Source organism: Anolis carolinensis, chromosome 3, assembly GCF_035594765.1.
Source record: "Anolis carolinensis isolate JA03-04 chromosome 3, rAnoCar3.1.pri, whole genome shotgun sequence".
Taxonomy (NCBI): domain Eukaryota; kingdom Metazoa; phylum Chordata; class Lepidosauria; order Squamata; family Dactyloidae; genus Anolis; species Anolis carolinensis.
The window spans coordinates 117,857,896-117,877,895 of NC_085843.1; the positions used below are offsets into that span (position 1 = coordinate 117,857,896).

General features: G+C 42.1%; 1 protein-coding gene across 3 annotated transcripts in view; it reads left to right on the forward strand.

The window, feature by feature from the left end:
• The first annotated feature begins 1,697 nt into the window (after positions 1-1,697).
• Positions 1,698-20,000, forward strand: part of sh3rf3 (SH3 domain containing ring finger 3) — a 292,799-nt gene continuing 274,496 nt past the window's right edge. For all 3 annotated transcript variants that reach the window (XM_008107051.3, XM_062975422.1, XM_062975423.1), the window contains exon 1: positions 1,698-2,529. In XM_008107051.3, the coding sequence (XP_008105258.2) occupies positions 1,840-2,529 (690 nt within the window). In that variant the 5' untranslated portion in view covers positions 1,698-1,839. The remainder of the gene's footprint in view (positions 2,530-20,000) is intronic.

Consider the following 20,000-nt stretch of genomic DNA (forward strand, 5'->3'; position numbering starts at 1 on the left):
AATCTGCTGTGCCTAGGTTGGTTCCTCATGTGCTCTGCTCTGGCTGGCTTCTCTGGTTGACTTAGTCTGCAGTGCCTTTCATGGTCCTTGATTCGTGTCTGGGCAATGCTGCATTTGCTGGTCTCTATGTAAACTTGTCCACAGCTGCATAGTATAAGGTAGACTCCTGTAGAGGTGAGATGATCCCTCTTATCCTTTGTTGAATGTAGCATTTGTTGGATTTTCTTGGTGAGCTTGCAGATAGTTTGTAGGGTGTGTTTCTTCATCAGCTTCCCTATGCAGTCAGTGGTTCCCTTGATGTATGGTAAGAACACTTTTTCTCTGGGTGGATCTTTCTTTGTCTTTACTCTCATGGCTTGTCCTTGTCCTTTGTAACACTCTGGCAACCTTCAGGTCAGCAATCCAACCTTTAAGTCATGAGTCCTGCTGGCACAAGGGTTTAACCAACTGCGCAACTGGGGGCAACACTTTGAAAACAGGAATTCCAGAGATGAAACAAACAGGGCCAACTAACTCCTCCCAGCAAAGGATATCCCTCAGGCAGGAATCAGCCAGGCTTTGAAGCTGCAAGGCTTTTCAATGCTAATCAAGGTGATTAATTACAACATTCACACTTTCAACAGGCAAGAGTTCTTTCTCCCACTCTGGATCTTCCACAGATATATAAACCTCCCTTGCTTAGTTTCCAACAAAGCTCACAACCTCTGAGGATGACTGCCGTAGAAATGTCAAGAGAGAATGCTTCTGGAACATGGCCATACAGCCCGGACAACTCACAGCAACCTTTCTGATGTACCTCTGGAAATCATACAAAGATCTTCCAGCCAGAAGTAGGAAGTGGCTCCTGTGTCACACCGGTCGAAAATTTAAGCAATGAGGCGGAAACCATCGGGAAGCAGAGCCTTTCCAAGATCAATGGAGCCCCCCCCCCCAACCCACCCCCTCCCTCCCTGCCTGCCTGGAGCCGAAAGGCGGCCAGATGTTCTGAGCAGCGGAGGCCACTAGAGGGAAGCCCACGGTAAGCAATGGGACGCTCCCGCCTCCGAAGAGAAGAAACTTCGGCAAACTTCCCCGGCAGCTTCTTCTTCTTCTTCTTCTTCTTCTCGGATTGCTCCTAGGGGAGGTCTTTCCGTGGCTCTGACGCTCGCCAAGAGTGGCGTGGAAGAGAGAGCAGAGAACACCCCTTCCCTCTCTCTCTCTCTCTCCCTCTCCCCTCGTCTCTTTTCCATCCCAACCCACCGCCTCCTGGATGTGAGGACCGAGGTGAGGGCCCTGGAGCGTCGTCATGGGCGGCGTGCCTTCAGGTCCCGGGAGGCGCTCCGAGGCGATGAGGGAGGGATGAGCGCCGAGGAGGAGCCGGGGAAGGAAGCAGCTGCGCGGCCCCTGAGGGAGGGAGGGAGGGACAGGAGGAGAAGCGGCGGCAGCAGCAGCAGCGCGGTCCGAGGCGGAGGACGAGGAGGAGGAGTGGGCGGCTGCCAGCCTTGGCGGAGGAGCCCGTCCTTCCCGCCCGGAGTTGCCTGCGAGAACTCGCTCCGCAAGGAGACCAGGACTGCGAGGAAGAGCTGCGCCCCTGCGCTGGGGGTCTCTCTCCATGCCCTGCCTCTTCCCCCTCCCCAGTCCCCACCCCTCTGGAAGAAGGATGCCAGCCCCCGAGGCTGTCTCGGAGGAGTAGCAGGAGGAGAGGCTCCAGCCCTGAGGGCGCGCAGAGCAAGGAAGGGAGCAAGGAAGGAAACAGGTGCCTCCCAGCCTGCCGCTCCTGCCTGGGGGGCCATGGGGGCGCCCCAGTGAAGCGGGGAAGGCGCCCACCTCTTGTCCCTCGCTGGCCATGCTGCCAGGCCCATGCTGCTAGGGGCGTCCTGGCTGTGCTCCTCCAAGGCGGCCGCCGCGGAGAAGCGGGCCGCGGAGGAGAGGCGGCGGCGGCGGGCGGCTTCGGCTCCCGGGGCGGCGGCGGGAGGAGGAGGAGGCGGCGGCGGTGGCGGCGGGGGCTTCGCGTCCCCCCCGTTGTGCTCCTCGGCCGCCTCCTCCTCCTCCTCCTCGGCCATGGACGAGTCCTCCTTGCTGGACCTGCTGGAGTGCTCGGTGTGCCTGGAGCGGCTGGACACCACGGCCAAGGTGCTGCCCTGCCAGCACACCTTCTGCCGCCGCTGCCTGGAGAGCATCGTCAGCTCCCGCCACGAGCTGCGCTGCCCCGAGTGCCGCATCCTGGTGGGCTGCGGCGTGGACGAGCTGCCCGCCAACATCCTCCTCGTCCGCCTCCTGGACGGCATCCGGCAGAGGCCCCGCGGAGGGAGCGCGGGAGGCAACGGCGGCAGCAGCGGGGCAGTCCCGCCGGGAAGCCCCTCGCCCCGCGGCTGCAGCCACGCAGGCACCGCCGGACCCGCAGCAGCAGCAGCAGCAGGAGGAGGAGGGAGCGGCGCGGCCCCTGCCGCCAACCCCGGCGGATCCCCGAGCGTGGCCTTGGCCGCCGCCTCCGCCGCCGCCAGCCTCCGGGAACTGGCCGCCCTCAGCCGCACCAGCGCCCTGCTCAAGGTAAGCCTCCGCCCCGGCCGCCCTCTAGCTCAGGCCCTCCAGTTGGTAGGCTGTTAAGAATTGTGGGAGTTGAAGTCCAAAACACCTGGAGGGCCCAAGTTTGCCCACGCCCTCTCTAGTCCAAGCCTTTATTCCCCGCTCCTCCACAGCTGGCGGCCCTGCCTTCATTTCCTTCCATGCCTGGGCATCACGCCCTGCCCTGAGGTGTCCTCAGCTCTTCCCAGTCAACTTCGGACTTCTAGCCCTGAAGTTCACACACCTAACCTGTCCCCAAAGTCATCAGAAGCATCTTAAACATGTTTTTGTATTGAACTTCCACGCAATGACAGTTCCTTCCTTTGAAAACAGGCTCCTTGGGATTGATTATACAGTCAAAGCACCCCCAAAGGGTGGCCACTAAACAGAGGCTTTCAGAGATGCTTTCCCGGCATAAAATAAGGGAATGCCCAAAAAAGTACAGTAGAGTCTCACTTATCCGACATTCTGCATTATCCAACGCAGTCTGCCTCCTGCCCGGATCCACAGCTGTTTCTCTAGACAGCAACATGCAGCGGGCCAACACACCCAACAACACAAGTGCAGCCACACTCTCAAACAAGTGGCAGACTTGTTGTAAAACATGATGTTTTGGTGCTTAATTTGTAAAATCATAACATAATTTGACGTTCAGTAGGCTTTTCCTGAATCCCTCCTTATTATCCAACATTTTCACTTATCCAACGTTCTGCTGGCCTGTTTATGTTGGATAAGTAAGACTCTACTGTATAGACTTACAACAAAAGAGACAGCACTTCAGTTCCTGCGAATAATAACGCTATCAAATATTAGAAGAATTAGGGAAGGCAAACTGGATCCCGCTGTGGTCTCCTCCAACTCTGTGGTTCCAGGGGTTCCAGCATTGCTGCCACTCTTCATAACAGTAGAGGAAGTCTTCCCTTGAAGATTTCAAAGCCCTTGGCTGCTGAGGGTTTTCTGGGCTGTATGTTCATGTTCCAGAAGCATATTCTCCTGATCTTTCACCCACCCAGGCATCCTCAGAGGTTGTGAGATATATTGGAAACTAGGCAAGTGGGGTTTATATATTTGTGGAAGGTCCAGGGTGGGAGAAAGAATCATAGAATCATAGAATCGTAGAGTTGGAAGAGACCTCATGGGCCATCCAGTCCAACCCCCTGCAAGAAGCAGGAAAATCTCATTCAAAGCACCCCCGACAGATGGCCATCCAGCCTCTGCTTAAAAGCCTCCAAAGAAGGAGCCTCCACCACAGTCCTAGGCAGAGAGTTCCACTGAACTCTTGTCTATTGGAGGCAAGTGGGAATGCTTCAATTAATCACCTTGATTAGCATTGGAAAGCCTTACAGCTTCAAGGCTTGGTTGATTCCTTCCTGAGGGAATCCTCGGTTGGGAGGTGTTGGTTGGAATTCCCCTGTTTTCAGAGTGTTGTTCTTTATTTACTGTCCTGATTTTAGAGTTTTTTAAAATACGGGTAGCCAGATTTTTTTCATTTTCATAGTTTTCTCCTTTCTGTTGAAATCCACAGATATATAAACCTCCCTTGCTTAGTTTCCAACAGAGCTCACAACCTCCAAGGATGCCTGCCATAGATGTGGGTGAAACATCAGGAGAGAATGCTTCTGGAACATGGCCATACAGCCCAGACATGTTTTTGTGTTGAACATCCATGCAATGACAGTTCCTTCCTTTGAAAACAGGCTCCTTGTGATTGATTACGCAGTCAAAACACCCCCCCCCCCCGCCCAAAGGCTGGGTGGTCATCTGTCAGGGGTTCTTTAATGGTTCTTTCCCTGCACGGCAGGGGGTTGGACTGGATGCCACCCATGGTCTCCTCTGACTCTGTGATTCCAGGGATTCCAGTGTTGCTGCCACTCTTCATAACAGTAGAGGAAGTCTTCCCTTGAAGACTTCAAAGCCCTCCTTGCAAAAGAGTCTGGAGCAGCTTCCTTCAACTTCAGAAGTGAGAATATAGTAACACAATGCTTTTGGGTCTGGCATAAATCTGCCCACGCAAAGCAGGTGAATATAGCACTGAATGAGACGTGTAGAAGAGTTGCTGTGTTCAATCACAAGGAGGCTGTTTTCAAGGGGAAGAACTGTGATTGCATGTATGTTCAGTAATTTGTTAAAAATTCATTCTGCTTGCTTTGGGGACAGACCATGTACAAAGGCATTTTGTCACCTGAAAGTGTTTCCCCCCTTCTTGTACAGGTTAGGGCCAGAAGTCAAAAGGAGTTTCAGTGTTTAATAACTAATTTTGTTTGTTTTATTATAAATACCATAGTAGCATCATCTATAGTATATAGGAAATGATATTACATTGTATTACATTACTTTTAAAATCTTTTCTAACATTTTTTCCATAAAGTTATCAAAACATAAGGCACATTTGTACTCCCCCTTAGGAAAGGTTTGCTTTTTGTGTGTGTCAGGATCGACCTGAGAAACTGCAAGTCACTTCTGGTGTGAGAGAATTTGCCATTTGCAAAGATGTTGCCCAGAGAATGCCCAGATTTTTGATGTTTTACTATCCTATATGGGAGGCTTCTCTCATGTCCCCGTATAGGGAGCTGGAGCTGATAGAGGGAGTTCACCCTGCTCCCCGGGTTCAAACCTGTCAGTCAGCACTTGCTATTTATTTCCCTAAATTCCGTATCATCAGACAGAAGGGTGAAAAACTTGAAACACTTGTCTCTTCAGTGCTTTTTTTTTAAACTTCCCAACGTGTGTATACACTTTGTGTACCCCATGCCTGATTAAGCTGATATATGATTGATGTGAATTTTTAGTGCAATACTAATTTTAAGACAGTCCAGTTTGCCAGAGTTTTCTGCAGAAGACAAGCTGCACCTGTCCAACTCTCTTCCTTGCCAAGCAGTGGTTCAAGGCTTCATGAAACCTGTTCTTTCGTGTGTCTGTTCCCCTGGGACGATACACCGTTCATTTAGCTTGTGCATTAGCTATCTGTGTTTGCTTGATTCAGATAAATTGCTTACTTCCCTTTTCCAATAATGGGTGAATGCATTCTAGTTCCTGCATGCTGACTTGTTTCTGTTGGTAATATAGTGAAAGTGTTTTGCAACCTGGGCTTGCATTTTGGATAGCACTCCATGCATTCCGTGAAGTGGACCAGAGTTCATGATTCATAATTAATATGCTAATTCTTAAGGGAGAGCATGGTAATGCAAGTCTTCATTGTTTATAGTGAGTTGGGTGCCTTTTCAGAATTACCCCTCCTTCCTTTGTATCCATATTTTGATTTCTTGGTAATATTCAGTTCTGCACAATAGTCTTGGAGTAGTATGTTTTCTCGATCCATACATTTCTATTCAGTTTTGCACAATAGTCCTGAATCAGTATGCTATCGCAATCTATATATTTCTATTCAGTTCTGCACAATAGTCCTGAAGCGCTATGCTATCTTGATCTATATATTTCTATTGCAATGGATTGTTGAATGCTGGATGCTTTTGAAGAAGTAAAGAACGACACTGTTTCTAATGGGAGAGCTTGAATGGAGCCAAAAAGTCTTTCTTAAGAATGTATGTGGATATGTTTCTTTCTTTTGTGAAACACTTGTTCTTCTGAAAGGTCAGTGGCTAAAATGCGTTCTTGTTACCCTCCCAACTACAAACCCAGGATGACAAAAGGTATGGTTTGAATCAGGATGGAAATCACGTGGCTCTTCAGAGGTTGTTGGGTTCCAATATAGCCAATAGTGAAGATGCTGGGACTTGCAATCCATCACCATGCGGGGAACTCTATGATTCTTACCCTGGCTTTAAAAAAACCTCAAGATGTTGGATGGTGTTGCCATTATTTATTTATTGGTTTATTTGCTGAATGACCACATGATGAAGGGTACTGTAGTTTAGTTGTAGAACTAATGCACTGCATGCACAAGGTATCATATTCAATCCCTTGACTCCCAGTTAGAAATTTTAGGTGTGAAGTCATGGGATGACCTTACTCTGCCTCATACCTAGAAGAGTACCAACTAATTTAAAACTCCATTTATCTCAGTCAGTTTGGTCTAATAGGCCTAATAGCAGATTTAACTCAAGACCTGGCTAGATGAGCCCAGACCGTAATCTAATAAAAGACGGATTTCTGTGCCTCTGTGAAGTGATAATGTCGTGGCTACATGCTATAATCTGAAGAGATTGACTCAACCTGTTTCCTCCCTTCAGCAGTTGGATTGTTTCAAGTGATGTCAACTCTCCCTTTGGAGACTATTGTGATTGTGGAAAAGTATCAGAATTGCAAGAAGTCACAGCAAACAATGGTGGGTCAGTGGGGCTAAATGAGATATGTTGCTACTCTACGAATACATGGTCTTAATAGTGTGTAGTATCTGACACTTATTGCCTAAGACTATTCTCTATTAATAAGATATATAGTATTGTTTTGTAGCATAATGCTGCAGATATCACCTCATTACAAAATTAATTAATTTGAATTTTAGGGAAAACTGTGATTACCATTGCTTCTGGAACATGGCCATAAAGCCCGGAAAACTCACAGCAACCCAGTGATTCCGGCCATGAAAGCTTTCAACAACATACCATTATTTCTGTTTCCTTGCTCGAGCAATATTATTTTATTTGTTTTATACACGAGCTCGTTTTTTTTGATGGAACATCTTGCCTGACTTTTAAAGTCAATTCTTTGCTGTCATGATCAATGGTTGCATTTTTATTCCCCTGCTCAGGCTAATGAGTTCTTAGGCACAAATGCTTCCATGAAACTCTTTGTTTAATCTTTTAAATGTCTACAGAGTTTTATCTTTTAAATCAATGCAATGTACCCCGGTCCTAACAAGGCTCATTACTGTGAAAGAAATCTGAACAAATATGTTTTGTAAACAAAAAACAGTGGGCGATAATAATCTTTCTTGGAGCTGCCATTACAGTTGGTCAGCAGATTTTCCTGATAAAGAAAATGGTAACATGTTTGTCTGTTTGCTAAGCAATAAAAATGTCAAGATAACTTTGTTACTGTTATTACTGTTGTGTGCCTTCAAGCCATTTCTGACTTATGATGATCCTAAGCAAAACTGTGATGGTGTTCTATTGGAAAGATTTGCCTTCACTTTCCGCTGATTCTGAGAGTGTGACTTACCTGAGATCACCCATTGGGTTTCCAAACCCAAATGTGGATCTGAATTCTGTTCTCCAGAGTTATAATTCAGTGCTCAAACAATGCACCAAGTTGGCTCCAAGAAAACTTGGTCACCATGAAAAATAGTTGTGAACCTACTGGAGCCGCAGTGGCTCAAACCCTTGTGTTGGCAAAACTGCTGATCTGAAGGTTGGGTTGCTGACCTGAAGGTTGCTGGTTCAAATCCGTGAGATGGGGTGAGCTTCCATCTGTCAGCTCTAGCTTGCAGGGACATGAGAGAAGCCTCCCAGCTATCACATTCGGGTGTCCCCTGGGCAACATCTCTGTAAACAGCCAATTCTCTCACACCAGAATTTAAATTGCAGTATGTTCTCAAGTTGCTTCTGGCACGATTTTTAAAAAAGTTGTTAACCTAGTAAAAGCCCTTGTTTTTATTCTGGACAACATTCCAAAGAACATATTTTGGTCTGCTTTATAATTTGCAGAGAAAAAATACTGATTGTTCTCATGAAAAACTAAATTCAGAAAGTCACTTCACTTATTTGACATAGAAAAACATGTGCAGATGTAACAGTGTGATATCTAAGTCCAAGATAAGTATTGACACTCTTCCTCGCGGCTCAAGGAATGTTGTTAGTCTTTAAAGTCATGAAGAAATAGAAATTTGATTCCAACGTGTTGATGCCTACCATCCCTTCCTTCTGTCTGTAGGAAGGAGAACTAGAACCCAGTAAAACAAGGAATAAACTTTACCAAGTAGCAGATTTCAGAAGGAATATGTGTCAGCCATCTGCTCTACAGATGGCAGGTATAGGCAAGCTACTGGTACAAGCACTGCATAGTTTGTATTCTACTTCTTGCTAGTTTGATCCATGCACCCGTGTCATTCTGTACGTCATACAGTTTACAGTGAGCAAAGACATGTCTTTGTCACTGATGTAATTAACAACATCCTGATTTCTGCTGTTGAGATGTACAGCCTTATGAACATAGTAACTTACTCTCTTCAACAGTTTTGCAAGATGAGTAATATTTCATTTTTTTTAAAAAAATAGCTTTCAACTATTCTAATATAATTTCTTTTATCATTTCACTTATCTCTGCATTTGCTGAAGCTGGAACATTTGATACTTGGCCAAGCATAATCTCTCCTTTAACTGACAACTGATGTATTAGGTTCAACATTTTCTAAATGTCTTGAAATATTTTAGGAGCATATTTTGCATTCATTTAACGTAGTATGTTTAAAGAAGTAGTAGCAGCCCCAGAATTTTATTTGCATTTTTATGCTTCAATTTTTGTTAAAGGGATCAGTGGGAAATGGGAACGTGTTTGGAAAAAGAAGCCTAGTGCATTAAGATGTTAGGCATTCAAGACATTCTTTAGACATTCTTTAGTTCTTAGTTTCTTTTCCATTGTGTCTGGTAAAAAAGCCCTGAAATTATCTTTCTTCAGTTTATCATGATGCTGTTTATATCTTTGTGTGGCAGAGACACCAGATCCTGTCTGATTGTGGAAGCTATGCAAGTTCAGCTTTGGTTAGTACTTGGATTAGATATGCCTTTCATGGGTAGTCAGCCTTTCTCCTCCTGACATCCTCGTTGTCTCAGCACTATAAGAGGCTTTTGTTCCAACAGTGTATTAACGGTGAAGCCACGGACCATATTTTAGCACTTGGGGACCACTGGTGGTTCACGGACCGCAGGTTGGAAACTTCTGATTTAGACACAATAGCACAGAGTTTAACATGGAAGTTTTGAACCTTCTTGCCTTGCCATGCAGAGAAAGAAAAGGAAGTAATTCATGTGCCAAGAATTGCTGCTTGTGTTCATTCTTATTTCTCCACACTGTAAGTTGGAGAATGGCCTGTTATCTTCCATTTAATATGTTTACTGGCATTCATAATTGTCTGTGGTAATACATGTAGATGTACAACTTCTTGGAAGCAAGGTTCTGTACGCTCTGTTTCATGTAAGGCACCAATCACTGTCAGATTGTAAAGATGGGCCATTAATGACATTCTCTGCATTAGTGGATTTCAAATGAAATTCATTTAATTAAACAAAGTGACTGCTGACTTAACATTGATATTGAATTTGTGTGGTAAAAAAATGACATTTGAAGACGGGTCAAGCACAGAATGTTATCTGAACTTGACCCCATATATTTTTTAAAATGTCTGAGTATGTAGCAAGTAGATTGGACTTTCAAAGTATTTTTCTTCCATATGAGATAATACCTGACAAATGTCCTTAGGCAATATTATTTAACAGTCGCAGGCAATGTTGGGGAGGGAAGGAAATTATGAAGGTTGAGTTTTTATTGCTACTGAACTTTAAGAGTCATCTGAGAAAGTGGCTATAACTAACTAATAATAAGAAAATTAAATGAAACTACAAGCAGTACCAGATACCTAAACAGAAGAAATGGAAGGTCTTTTAGATTTTTTTAATTGATTCATGTAACCTTTTCTTGTGGTAACACATTCTGTGTTGCTATTTTAGTATACACATGAATGTGCCTTTAGAAGCCAAAGTTCTTGTTTTTATTAACACCTGTAATGAAGATGTAAGCTGCCCAATTCATTTTGCCATTTGAGTTTATAAAATGTATTTCATTTGTTTTTCATCCTTCCTCCAAGCTATTGGAAGTGGCTTGTGTTGCTATTTTATTGCTAAGTTTTATTGCTCAGTTTATTTGAGTGGTTTCTTTTTCTTGCTGTGTATTAGCAGAAGGCTGTATTGGCCACAAAATTAAGAACATTTAATGAGAGATTTGTACAATATAACATTATTACTTTTTTCTACTGAAAATGTAAAAGTGATGTAAAATTACTTAATTTTGATTGGATTATGACTACTATTCCCAAAGTAATCTTATATATAGATGTTACAAAATATGTATTAAAGGAGAGGTTTACTGGATTGTGTGGTCATTATTGTATTTCTCTCCTTTCCCATTTCAGAATAATTCAAAAATGGCAAAAATGTGTGTGAAGTATCAGCACTTAATATCGAAAGAATGTTACAAAGTGAGTGAATAATGACCTATTTTTTCAGATAAGGACTATCTTTAGATTTGGAATGGAGCCTCCAGTGGTGCAGCAGGTTAAACCGCTGAGTTGCTGAAGTTGCTGACAAAAAGGTCGGTGGTTCGAATCCAGGGAGCGGGGTGAGCTCCCACTATTAGCCCCAGCTTCTGCTGACCTAGCAATTCGAAAGCATGCAAATGTGAGTGGATCAGTACATACTGCTCTGGTGGGAAGGTAACGGCGCTCCATGCAGTCATGCAGGCCACATGACCTTGGAGGTGTCTACGGACAACACCGGCTCTTTGGCTTAGAAATGGAGATGAGCACCAACCCCCAGACTCGGGCACGAATAGACTTAATGTCAGGGGAAAACCTTTACCTTTACTTAGATTTGGAAGTATATCTCAAGTTACTGTATTTTTAGGAGTTTTGCCATTCTGTAGCCCTGATCTTTATCCCAGTAGGAATTAAAGAGAATACAGTATACTAGAATGGAATGAGAAACCCTTTGCTTTATTGATCTGAGAGAGCACACTTGTAATTTCAGTCAAAGATCCTTTTGAGCAGTAAGCCAGATAATGTGCAAGCAGAATGTTTAATCTGTGCATGGGACCATTGTTGTTGCTGTGTGCCTTCATTTCACTTGGGAATTATGGTTACTGTAGGATAAACCTACCATGAGGTTTTCTCAGCAAGATTTGTTCAGAGAGGCATTGCTGTTGCTTTCCTCTGAGGCTGTGACTTGGCCAAGGTCAGCCAGTGGGTTTCCATGGCCAAGTGGAGATTAGAAACCTAGTCTCCAGGGTTATAATTCAACACACAAATTTCTACACAACACTGGCTCTATTGCATCAGGTGCACAGTATCAGGAGGCTCTTCACTTGGCTCTTGGCTCTAACGTCTCCAAGACACGTCCAAGAGGGGAGGAAAGAGAGTGATTTCTCAGGGATCACTTCCAGGTCCTTGAAGCCCCAAGAGTAGGCTACCCTTCTCTCAGTTGTATTTCTGTTGGCATGCAAAGATTTATTCATTTAATTTAGGCAAAGTTTTGCTAACTTACTGCCTGCTTTAGAAGGGACTTGTTACTATTGGATACTATCCATTCTTCACTGTTTTTTAAAAATTCTGTAAAAGTGATTGGCCTTAATATTCAGTATAATGTAACTCTGCTATAAAAGATAATAATGCCAGTCCATTACTTTCTGAGCTGAAATTCTAGGTGTAAATCCTATTTCATTTCACAGAAATCTGCCACCTCTTCTTCATTATACTGTATTGAGTCTTACTCTCTGTACAGTGATGGAACTAATGGTTTGTTGAATCCATTAATGAAAAGTGGATGAACATTGTGTTCACTTTACTTTTTATTGCCTGGCATATTACTGAGAAAAAGGTGTAATGTTTGAAAATAAATAATAGGGGAAAGTTACATAAGAAAAGCATCTTGGTTTTCAGGGTTGTTGTATGTCTTTCGGGCTGTGTGGCCATGTTCCAGAAGCATTCTCTCCTGACGTTTCGCCCACATCTATGGCAGGCATCCTCAGAGGTTGTGAGGTTGGTTTTGTTTTGGTTTTGGTTTGTGTGCAAATCATACAATAAAATGAAGCTATGTGATGAGTGATTTCATGTGTTTATGATTGTCTCAGAAATGTCGCTTTGCGTAACCCTTGTGTTGTGGCTGATTGTACTTTGTGGGTTTCCCCACAAGATTTACAATAAATTATCTTCATTTCTTTTCTACTATGTCCACTTCTGCCACAGATTTGGGGGCCAGTTTCACTGTGGGCAGGAAGCAGAAGGGGAAGCGCTTGCCAAGTCATAATAACATATGTTCCAGATTTCTTCTTCTCCACACCAAGTTTTGATTTGCTAAATATTTATAATACTGAGCAACTGTTGACATGCTTTTCAATCTTATTTCTTTAAAGATGAGTTTGTTTAAAAAGCAAAATGTAAATCTATTTTTCAAGAAGTTCCCACATGTCCCTCCCAGCTCTCCTTTGGGGTTCAAATGGTGTGACCTAATTGGGAAAAGCATAGCAGGGGCTACATTCAGCTACATTCAGTACCCCACAAAAATGAATTTGGAGAAGACAAGGAATACAACCTCCCACAATGTACAAATGGAAGATTGGTCCTTTTAAAAATAGTTCTCAAGCCACTCTTCTCGAAGGCTTATAAAAAGAGGTAGGGAGAGAGTTATAGCAGTTTAGTCCTGCTCCCAGTTTTAAACAATTTGGCTATATCTTACTTTCAACCTACATATTCATCACACCCTGCTTTACTCTGTGACCATTCCTGAATTTCTATCAGCCTAAACCCTTCTCGGTGTGCTTTCATGTTTCCTGCTTAGATGCTGTTAGTTTTTCTAAGTCTTTCTGACACCTATTGCTTCAGACCTCAGTACATTTGAATTGCAGCTGGGTTGCTTTCTTGACAGAAGCTCCTGAGTACAAACCATACTGTGCAATCTCTATTAATTTTACTAGACTTGTGTCTATGTTGATCATGGTTGTTTCCGGTTGCCTTTTTTAAAAAAAGGATGATTGGTGACTGATTATTATACTGATATTATGACAGCTTGTTCAGATGGTTTAATATAGGTATCATTGTAATTGCTGGATAATGATCTTGTCAATTAGCTTAATGCAGGAGTTAAAAACCTCTGTCGCACTTAGTATGAAAGACTAGTCTTCTTCAGAAATGTACTTGAGGCCTACTAATTGTAACCTCGTTTTAAATATCTACATTGTAACTTAGATCTTAATTAAATTATTACAGCAACAGTATTGTGCACATAAATTTGAGAACAAGCCTTACTCTATGTAATGCAATTTGACTTGTGTATAAAAATGCATCAGAATGTTCTGGAAGTTTGTTTTCTTGATATTATATCTTTGTTTTCTTCAGTAACTTGAGGGTGTAAAAATATAATGAATAATTTAATTATTTTTCTCTGTTTTTTATCACATGGCTTTTTTTACACATGCATATTTATTAGTTGTTGGCAGTAGCATTGAATCACAGGATATTTAGCATAGAATAGATGTATGCTTTGATGTGACTCTAATCCCACTATGTCTCAATAGAGATAGTTCACACATGTATACATTAATTTACACATTGTCTAAAACAGGGGTCCCCAAACTAATGCCCATGGGCCGGATTCTGCCCTCCAAGGTCATGTACCTGGCCCTCACCCTGAACCTTAAACTGAAATGACTTGAGGACACACAACAACCATCCTCATTAACTTAACTGTCTCATCAGTCCAAAGCAGGCTCACACTTCCAATTGTTCTTCATTTTAAATATTGTATTGTTCTTTCATGCCCCCCCCCCCCCACACTACAAATAAAATATGTGCAGTGTGCATAGGGATTCATTCATGGTTTTTTTCCCTCCAAACTATAGTCTATCCCCACAGCAGTTTGAGGGACCATGAACCAGCCCTCAGCTTAAAAGGTTTGGGGACCCCTAGTCTAGATGTTTATTATTTATTACATCTACACTCTAAAATGTTTCTCAAGACATCTAAGAAACAAAGAAAAGCTTAAACAGTCAATATCCCACAAAAAGCATTCATCATCATCATCATAGGCAAGCACTCATGGCCAAGTATGATTGTCTTCCAGCAAGCAGAGTGGGAGTTGATCAGACCTCTGAGGAAAGGGGGGTCCTCATTAGACAAGAAACCTGATGGGATGAGTTTCTTGATTACAATGTAGTAATAAAGGACTATCACCAAATTCTGAGAAATATACCAAACTGGAAAAGAGGAGAAGTGACCTTATAAGTCAAGGATGTTGACATCTGTGAAGAGCTCCATGACTAAAATTCTAGAATTCAGATTATCTGGGTAATAACAAAAGGAATATCATTACGGGGTTTTACTATAGCCCCCCCCCCCCCAAATCCAGACTGAGGACTTGGATGATGCGTCCTTGAACAGATGGCCAAATATTCAGAAAGGAGAGCTGTAATAGGCCATCTGTTGGGGGTGCTTTTCCTGCATGGCAGGGGGTTGAACTTAATGGCCCATGTGGTCCCTTCCAACCTAGAATTCTATGATTTTCATAGTAATGGGGATTTCATCTACAGTATTCTACTATTTGTTGGAAGTTAAACTCTACCAGGAATATAAATTTTGGCAAATTCTTCACTTGCCTTGTAGACAGTTTCATTGTTCAGAAGGTGGAAGAAGCATCAATGGAATCATCTCTTTTAGATGTCTGTCTGTCGGAAGTGCTTTGGTTGTGTCTTCCTGCACAGAAGAGGGTTGGACTGGATAGTGCCTGTGGTCTCTTCCAACTCTATGACTCTATGAATTCAGGATTAGAATATTACACATATCAGTGAAATAAAATATTGTTATGTATTTCTCTATTTTCTTTTTCTGGAAACTTATCTGTTCTCAAAAGTTGCTTTGAAATTGGTTCGACCTATTTCTGGCTTATATTTGTGGGTGGTTTTTACTATTGTTATTGCTGCGATAAGAAAATGGAGTGAAGTAGTTTAATAGCTGAGGAAGTTTTTTTATTGAACTTGGCAGGCTTCAGCAGAGATAACGTAGCTGCTTTGGCATTGGTGGCGTGGGGGAGAATAACGCAAACAACAAGAAGGTCAGAAAGCTCAGCTCAGCTCAGAAGGAGAGCAGGCATAAGAGCTTATGGGCTCACATATGAGTCATTTCTCCTTTTCTTATCTATGGTTTTTTAAATTCTTGATTTTTCTTATACTCAGGATTTTCTTCCTTGAAATGTACAATGCTGCAAGGTCATAAAAAAGAATAGAAGTTAACAAAGATCAACACCGCATATACGCATTCCTAAGGATAAGTACTCCATATTTTGTGTTTGTTCACAATACAGTGAAAACACAAGGAAAGCTTATTTTGGAAATCAGATTAGCAGTTCTATTGTGAACCTTGATTGTAGCTCTTCCTATGGGGCTCTGTGGTGTAAAAATGTAATATTTGAGGAACTCTCTGCTTTTCCAACCGCTGCTCCAGTTCTTACTTGGTTGTGGAGGAACAAGAAATCATCCTGTTATCACATTCCACAGGCAGTGCTTCACAAAACAACATATTATTCACATGTACAACTGATTCATTTTATTTTTAAAAGCCTCCCTAATCTTCCCCTTACTTTCATTCTTATGAAAGCTAATGTATTTCTTCTAACTGATTAAAATATTTGAAATAAGAGGTGTTAGAAAAGCATGGATTTGCTTTATAGAATGAAGGAGAAAACACTGTAGAAAACACAAATTCCTGACTGTATGGTAGTGGTTTGCTTAAATATGGGTCAGTCCGCTTGCAGATATGTTTGTGATCTGTTCCTTACAAGAAAACAGATAATCTAAACTGTATGAAATTATGATTTCCTAAGATTTTATGCTTCCTTTTCAAAACTTCCCTGGAAAAAAGCATTTGTTATCCCTATAAACTATATGTGTATAAGGATGGGAAAGGTGCTTATTGAAAGTAGCTAGAGAACTTATTGAGTAAGAATCACACTTGTTAGGGATGGGAATTCAGTACTTTTGTGTATCTCTTTGCCCATGATTGATAAGCCAACATGAAGTTATAAAAATTGTGAGGATAAAGGAATATTTTTCTGTCTCACATCATCACCCCTCACCACATGAATACTATTTCCTTAATTTGCTTGTGAGTGGATCGGATCTGAGATCAGGGCATAAATCTTTTTACTTGAATCCTGTATGCATAAATGCCTTGGAGGAAGGGTGGAAGGGAAATGTAAAAATAAATAAAGTATGGAAATAAAATCCTTTGCCAAATCTTCATTCTGCTATAGGAGAATATGACTTATCTAGTTGCTTCATCTTTCTGTTGATATTTCCAATATTGTTGTTATTGGACTGGATCCAAAAGTTCCATTTTGTGAATGGGATCTGCTTAAGGAAAATGTCTTCTATGAACAGAAGTTATCCCAGTTCACGAAATGGAGTTTTTGCATCCAATCCATTCTTGGCTCATGTATGTAAGCGGTTTTTAATACTGTAGGTGTTGTGATTGGAGGTATTTTTGACGTATTTAATATCTGACTGTTTAGCTAGGAGTAAGACTCACTAAAGAAAATGAGACTTACCTCAGATTGTACAGACACAGAACTATGGTTATTGCTATCACCTGAAAGACACGATGAAAACAAAATAATCATATTGGTATAGTAATTCCTGAAGAAAAATGTTTTTTCTATCTCAAGCGTTCTTTATTGATACAATGGAAGAACAGAAGGACTCGTTTTGATTTTCTTTTGTATGTTCATCAAATCAATGCAGTTTAGAAGAATTTTCCTCAGCATAACTTGTTCTATCGAGCCTTTATACTTGGTTTTCTATCACGTTTTTATTTAGCAAGAATATAACAAACATAAAGACAGGCTTAATAGACCTCTTATAATATTCTAGTTTCTTTATATACATAATATGAAATTTCTTGTTGAAAGGATTGCAGGCATATTTTCAACATCTGCAACTATCTTCTGGAACATGGCCATACAGCCCAGAAAACACACAACAACCCTGTGATTCTGGCCATGAAAGCCTTCGACAACACTCTGCCACTATATATCAAACACATCTGAATCTGAAATTTAATGTCAGAGATGATAGACAAAGTTTGTATCAGCTTTGCCTTATTTTCTGCCTTAGTTTTCTGAAGAAAATACCACAGGTTTCTAATGAATATACAGTAGATCCTATAAAAGTGAGGACTGTCTATTTATATACTGACAATATTTATTTATATTAATTTATGGATCCTGCCTTTCTCCCAGCATGGGATTCAAGGTGGTGCTGACCCTATCTGGAAGTGTCACATTACAGAAAATAATTTTTTATCACAAGAGCCTTATGGCATAGACATATAATATTCTCCTGTTATGATCAGGAGCAGAGGTTAGGAGACAGTGGTTTGCCAGAATTACTAAGTAGGTACAAGGTTGAAAAGCAATTTGAATTCTTTCTGTTCAGTGCCAACTTTGGCTGAACTTTTAAATGTAACTTTTGGTTGACATCATCTTCTATTTTTCATTGTTTTCAAATAAGTTCAGACTGTCAGCCTTCAGAAATATGTTTTTATGCTTCATATAAGAGCACTGAGGAGTAAATACATTCCTTTGATGTAGGCATGCCAAATCTCAGGGCAAGGTTTAATCTTACAGTTTTGCAGTGTCAGAGAAAAGCTTGAAAAGGAAACCCAAAGGGCCCTTTCCCACAAAGCCATATAACCCAATATATCAAAGTAGATAATCCACAATATCTGCTTTGAACTGGATTATTTGTGTCCATACTGCCATATAATCTAGTTCAATGTGGGTTTTATACAGCTGTGTGGAAGGGGCCTCAGATAAGGTTGCTTAGAAGCAGTGAAGTCAAAGTAAGAAATGGAACAGAAAATTGCCAATCTCAAATGGCACTGAGTGTTCAATAAACATGATAGTGTTTCCTAACCCGACATTTTCCTCATGAGCAGTACTATAAATTCCACTGTCCCTGGCCAACAGTTGGACAGAGGGTTTACATTTCTGGAGTATGCCTAGTTTGGAAAGTTATTTACATTCCCCAAAGAATGCATTTGGAGGAGACAGTAAGAGGTAACAGTGTCAATGTTCTGTCACGCGCTGGGCCTGTAACTATTGTCTTTGTATAGGACGTATACTTTATGCCCAGCGGGAAGCCAGGGCGCCTCAAAGAGAGGTTCTTGAGGATTTTCCTGAAAGGGTTGGTCTTTTGAGTCTTTAATGAAATAACAAAGTCTTTATTGTTGAACAAATAATAAATCTTCAAGGAGTCAAATAACGCTTCAAGGTTTCCTTAATAGACTGTTGGCTTTTGAATCTTGTCTCCAGGGGACGGGCAATCGGCTTTGGATAACTGTTCTTTCTCTGTAAGAAGAAAACCCCCTTATAACCTCTCCTAGGCTGTCTATCATATGGGCCTAGCTGATGTGGGACCTACTACCGATTCCAAATGCATCTGGGCATTGAGTAGACCTACCAACCAAGGCTTGCAGATGTTTCAGCTGGGGTTCTGTGGATCTGTGATGCTGTTCTCTCTCCGAGGTTTCTTTGGAAACTTTAGGGCTGTTTCCCTCAGGAGCTGTGAGGCTGAGAGGCTGTGAGCTCTCAGCCAGAGCTTTTGGGACTTTTCCCCTGGAATTTCTGTTTCTGTTTTCTTGGATGTTCTGGATCCCCGGATGTTCTTGAGATAATGAAGCTTTTCTACGGGACGATCTGGTCTACATCCTATAGCTTAGCTTCCTTAAGTGAGACTGACTTAAAAATGGCTCCTTCCCTCCCAGAGCCCTGAACAAGGGGCAGAACCAAACTTAATGATGATGGACAGGCGGCCTGCCCTATGACTGCAAACATTAGCAAAAAGAAAATAAAGTTAGAGCTTCTGGTACAGCTGTACCAGCACAGTCAACCAATCGTGTGCCATTCACTCTTCCTATCCTCTAGTTTCAAATATTTATTTATTGTGTTGTCGAAGGCTTTCATTGCCGGAATCACTGGGTTGCTGTGAGTTTTCCAGGCTATATCGCCATGTTCCAGAAGCACTCTTTCCTGACGTATGGAAGGCATCCTCAACCAGAGACGTCAGACATAGCAGAGCACTTGATGAACCAACCTGGACACAGCATATTATTTGAGAACACAGAAATGTTGGACGACTCTAACAACTACCAGGTCAGACTACACATAGAAGCCATTGAAATCCACAAGCATGAGGACAGTTTCAACAGAAAGGAGGAAACCATGAACATGAACAAAATCTGGCTACTAGTATTAAAAAAACTCTAAAATCAGAATAGTAAATAATGAACAACACTCAGAAAACAGGGGAATTAAAGACATGAAACAATCAGGGCCAGCTAATACCTCCCAACAAAGGATTCCCCCAGGCAATAAGCAGCCAGGCTTTGAAGCTGCAAGGCTATTTAACGCTAATCAAAATGGCCAGCTGCAACATTCACACCTACCCCAAAAAGACAAGAGTTCTTTCTCCCACCCTGGACATCATTCCACAGATACATAAACCCCACTTGCCTAGTTTTCAACAGACCTCACCACCTCTGAAGATGCCTGCCATAGATGCAGGTGAAACATCGGGAGATAATGCTTCTGGAACATGGCCATGCAGCCTGGAAAACTCACAGCAACCCATTTACTTATTGATTTGATTAGCATGTTACCTTTCTCCCAGAGCTGGGAGACGCTGAATACCTTAATGATTAACATGGTGATTAAAATGTCTTACACCCCTCTACCCAGCAG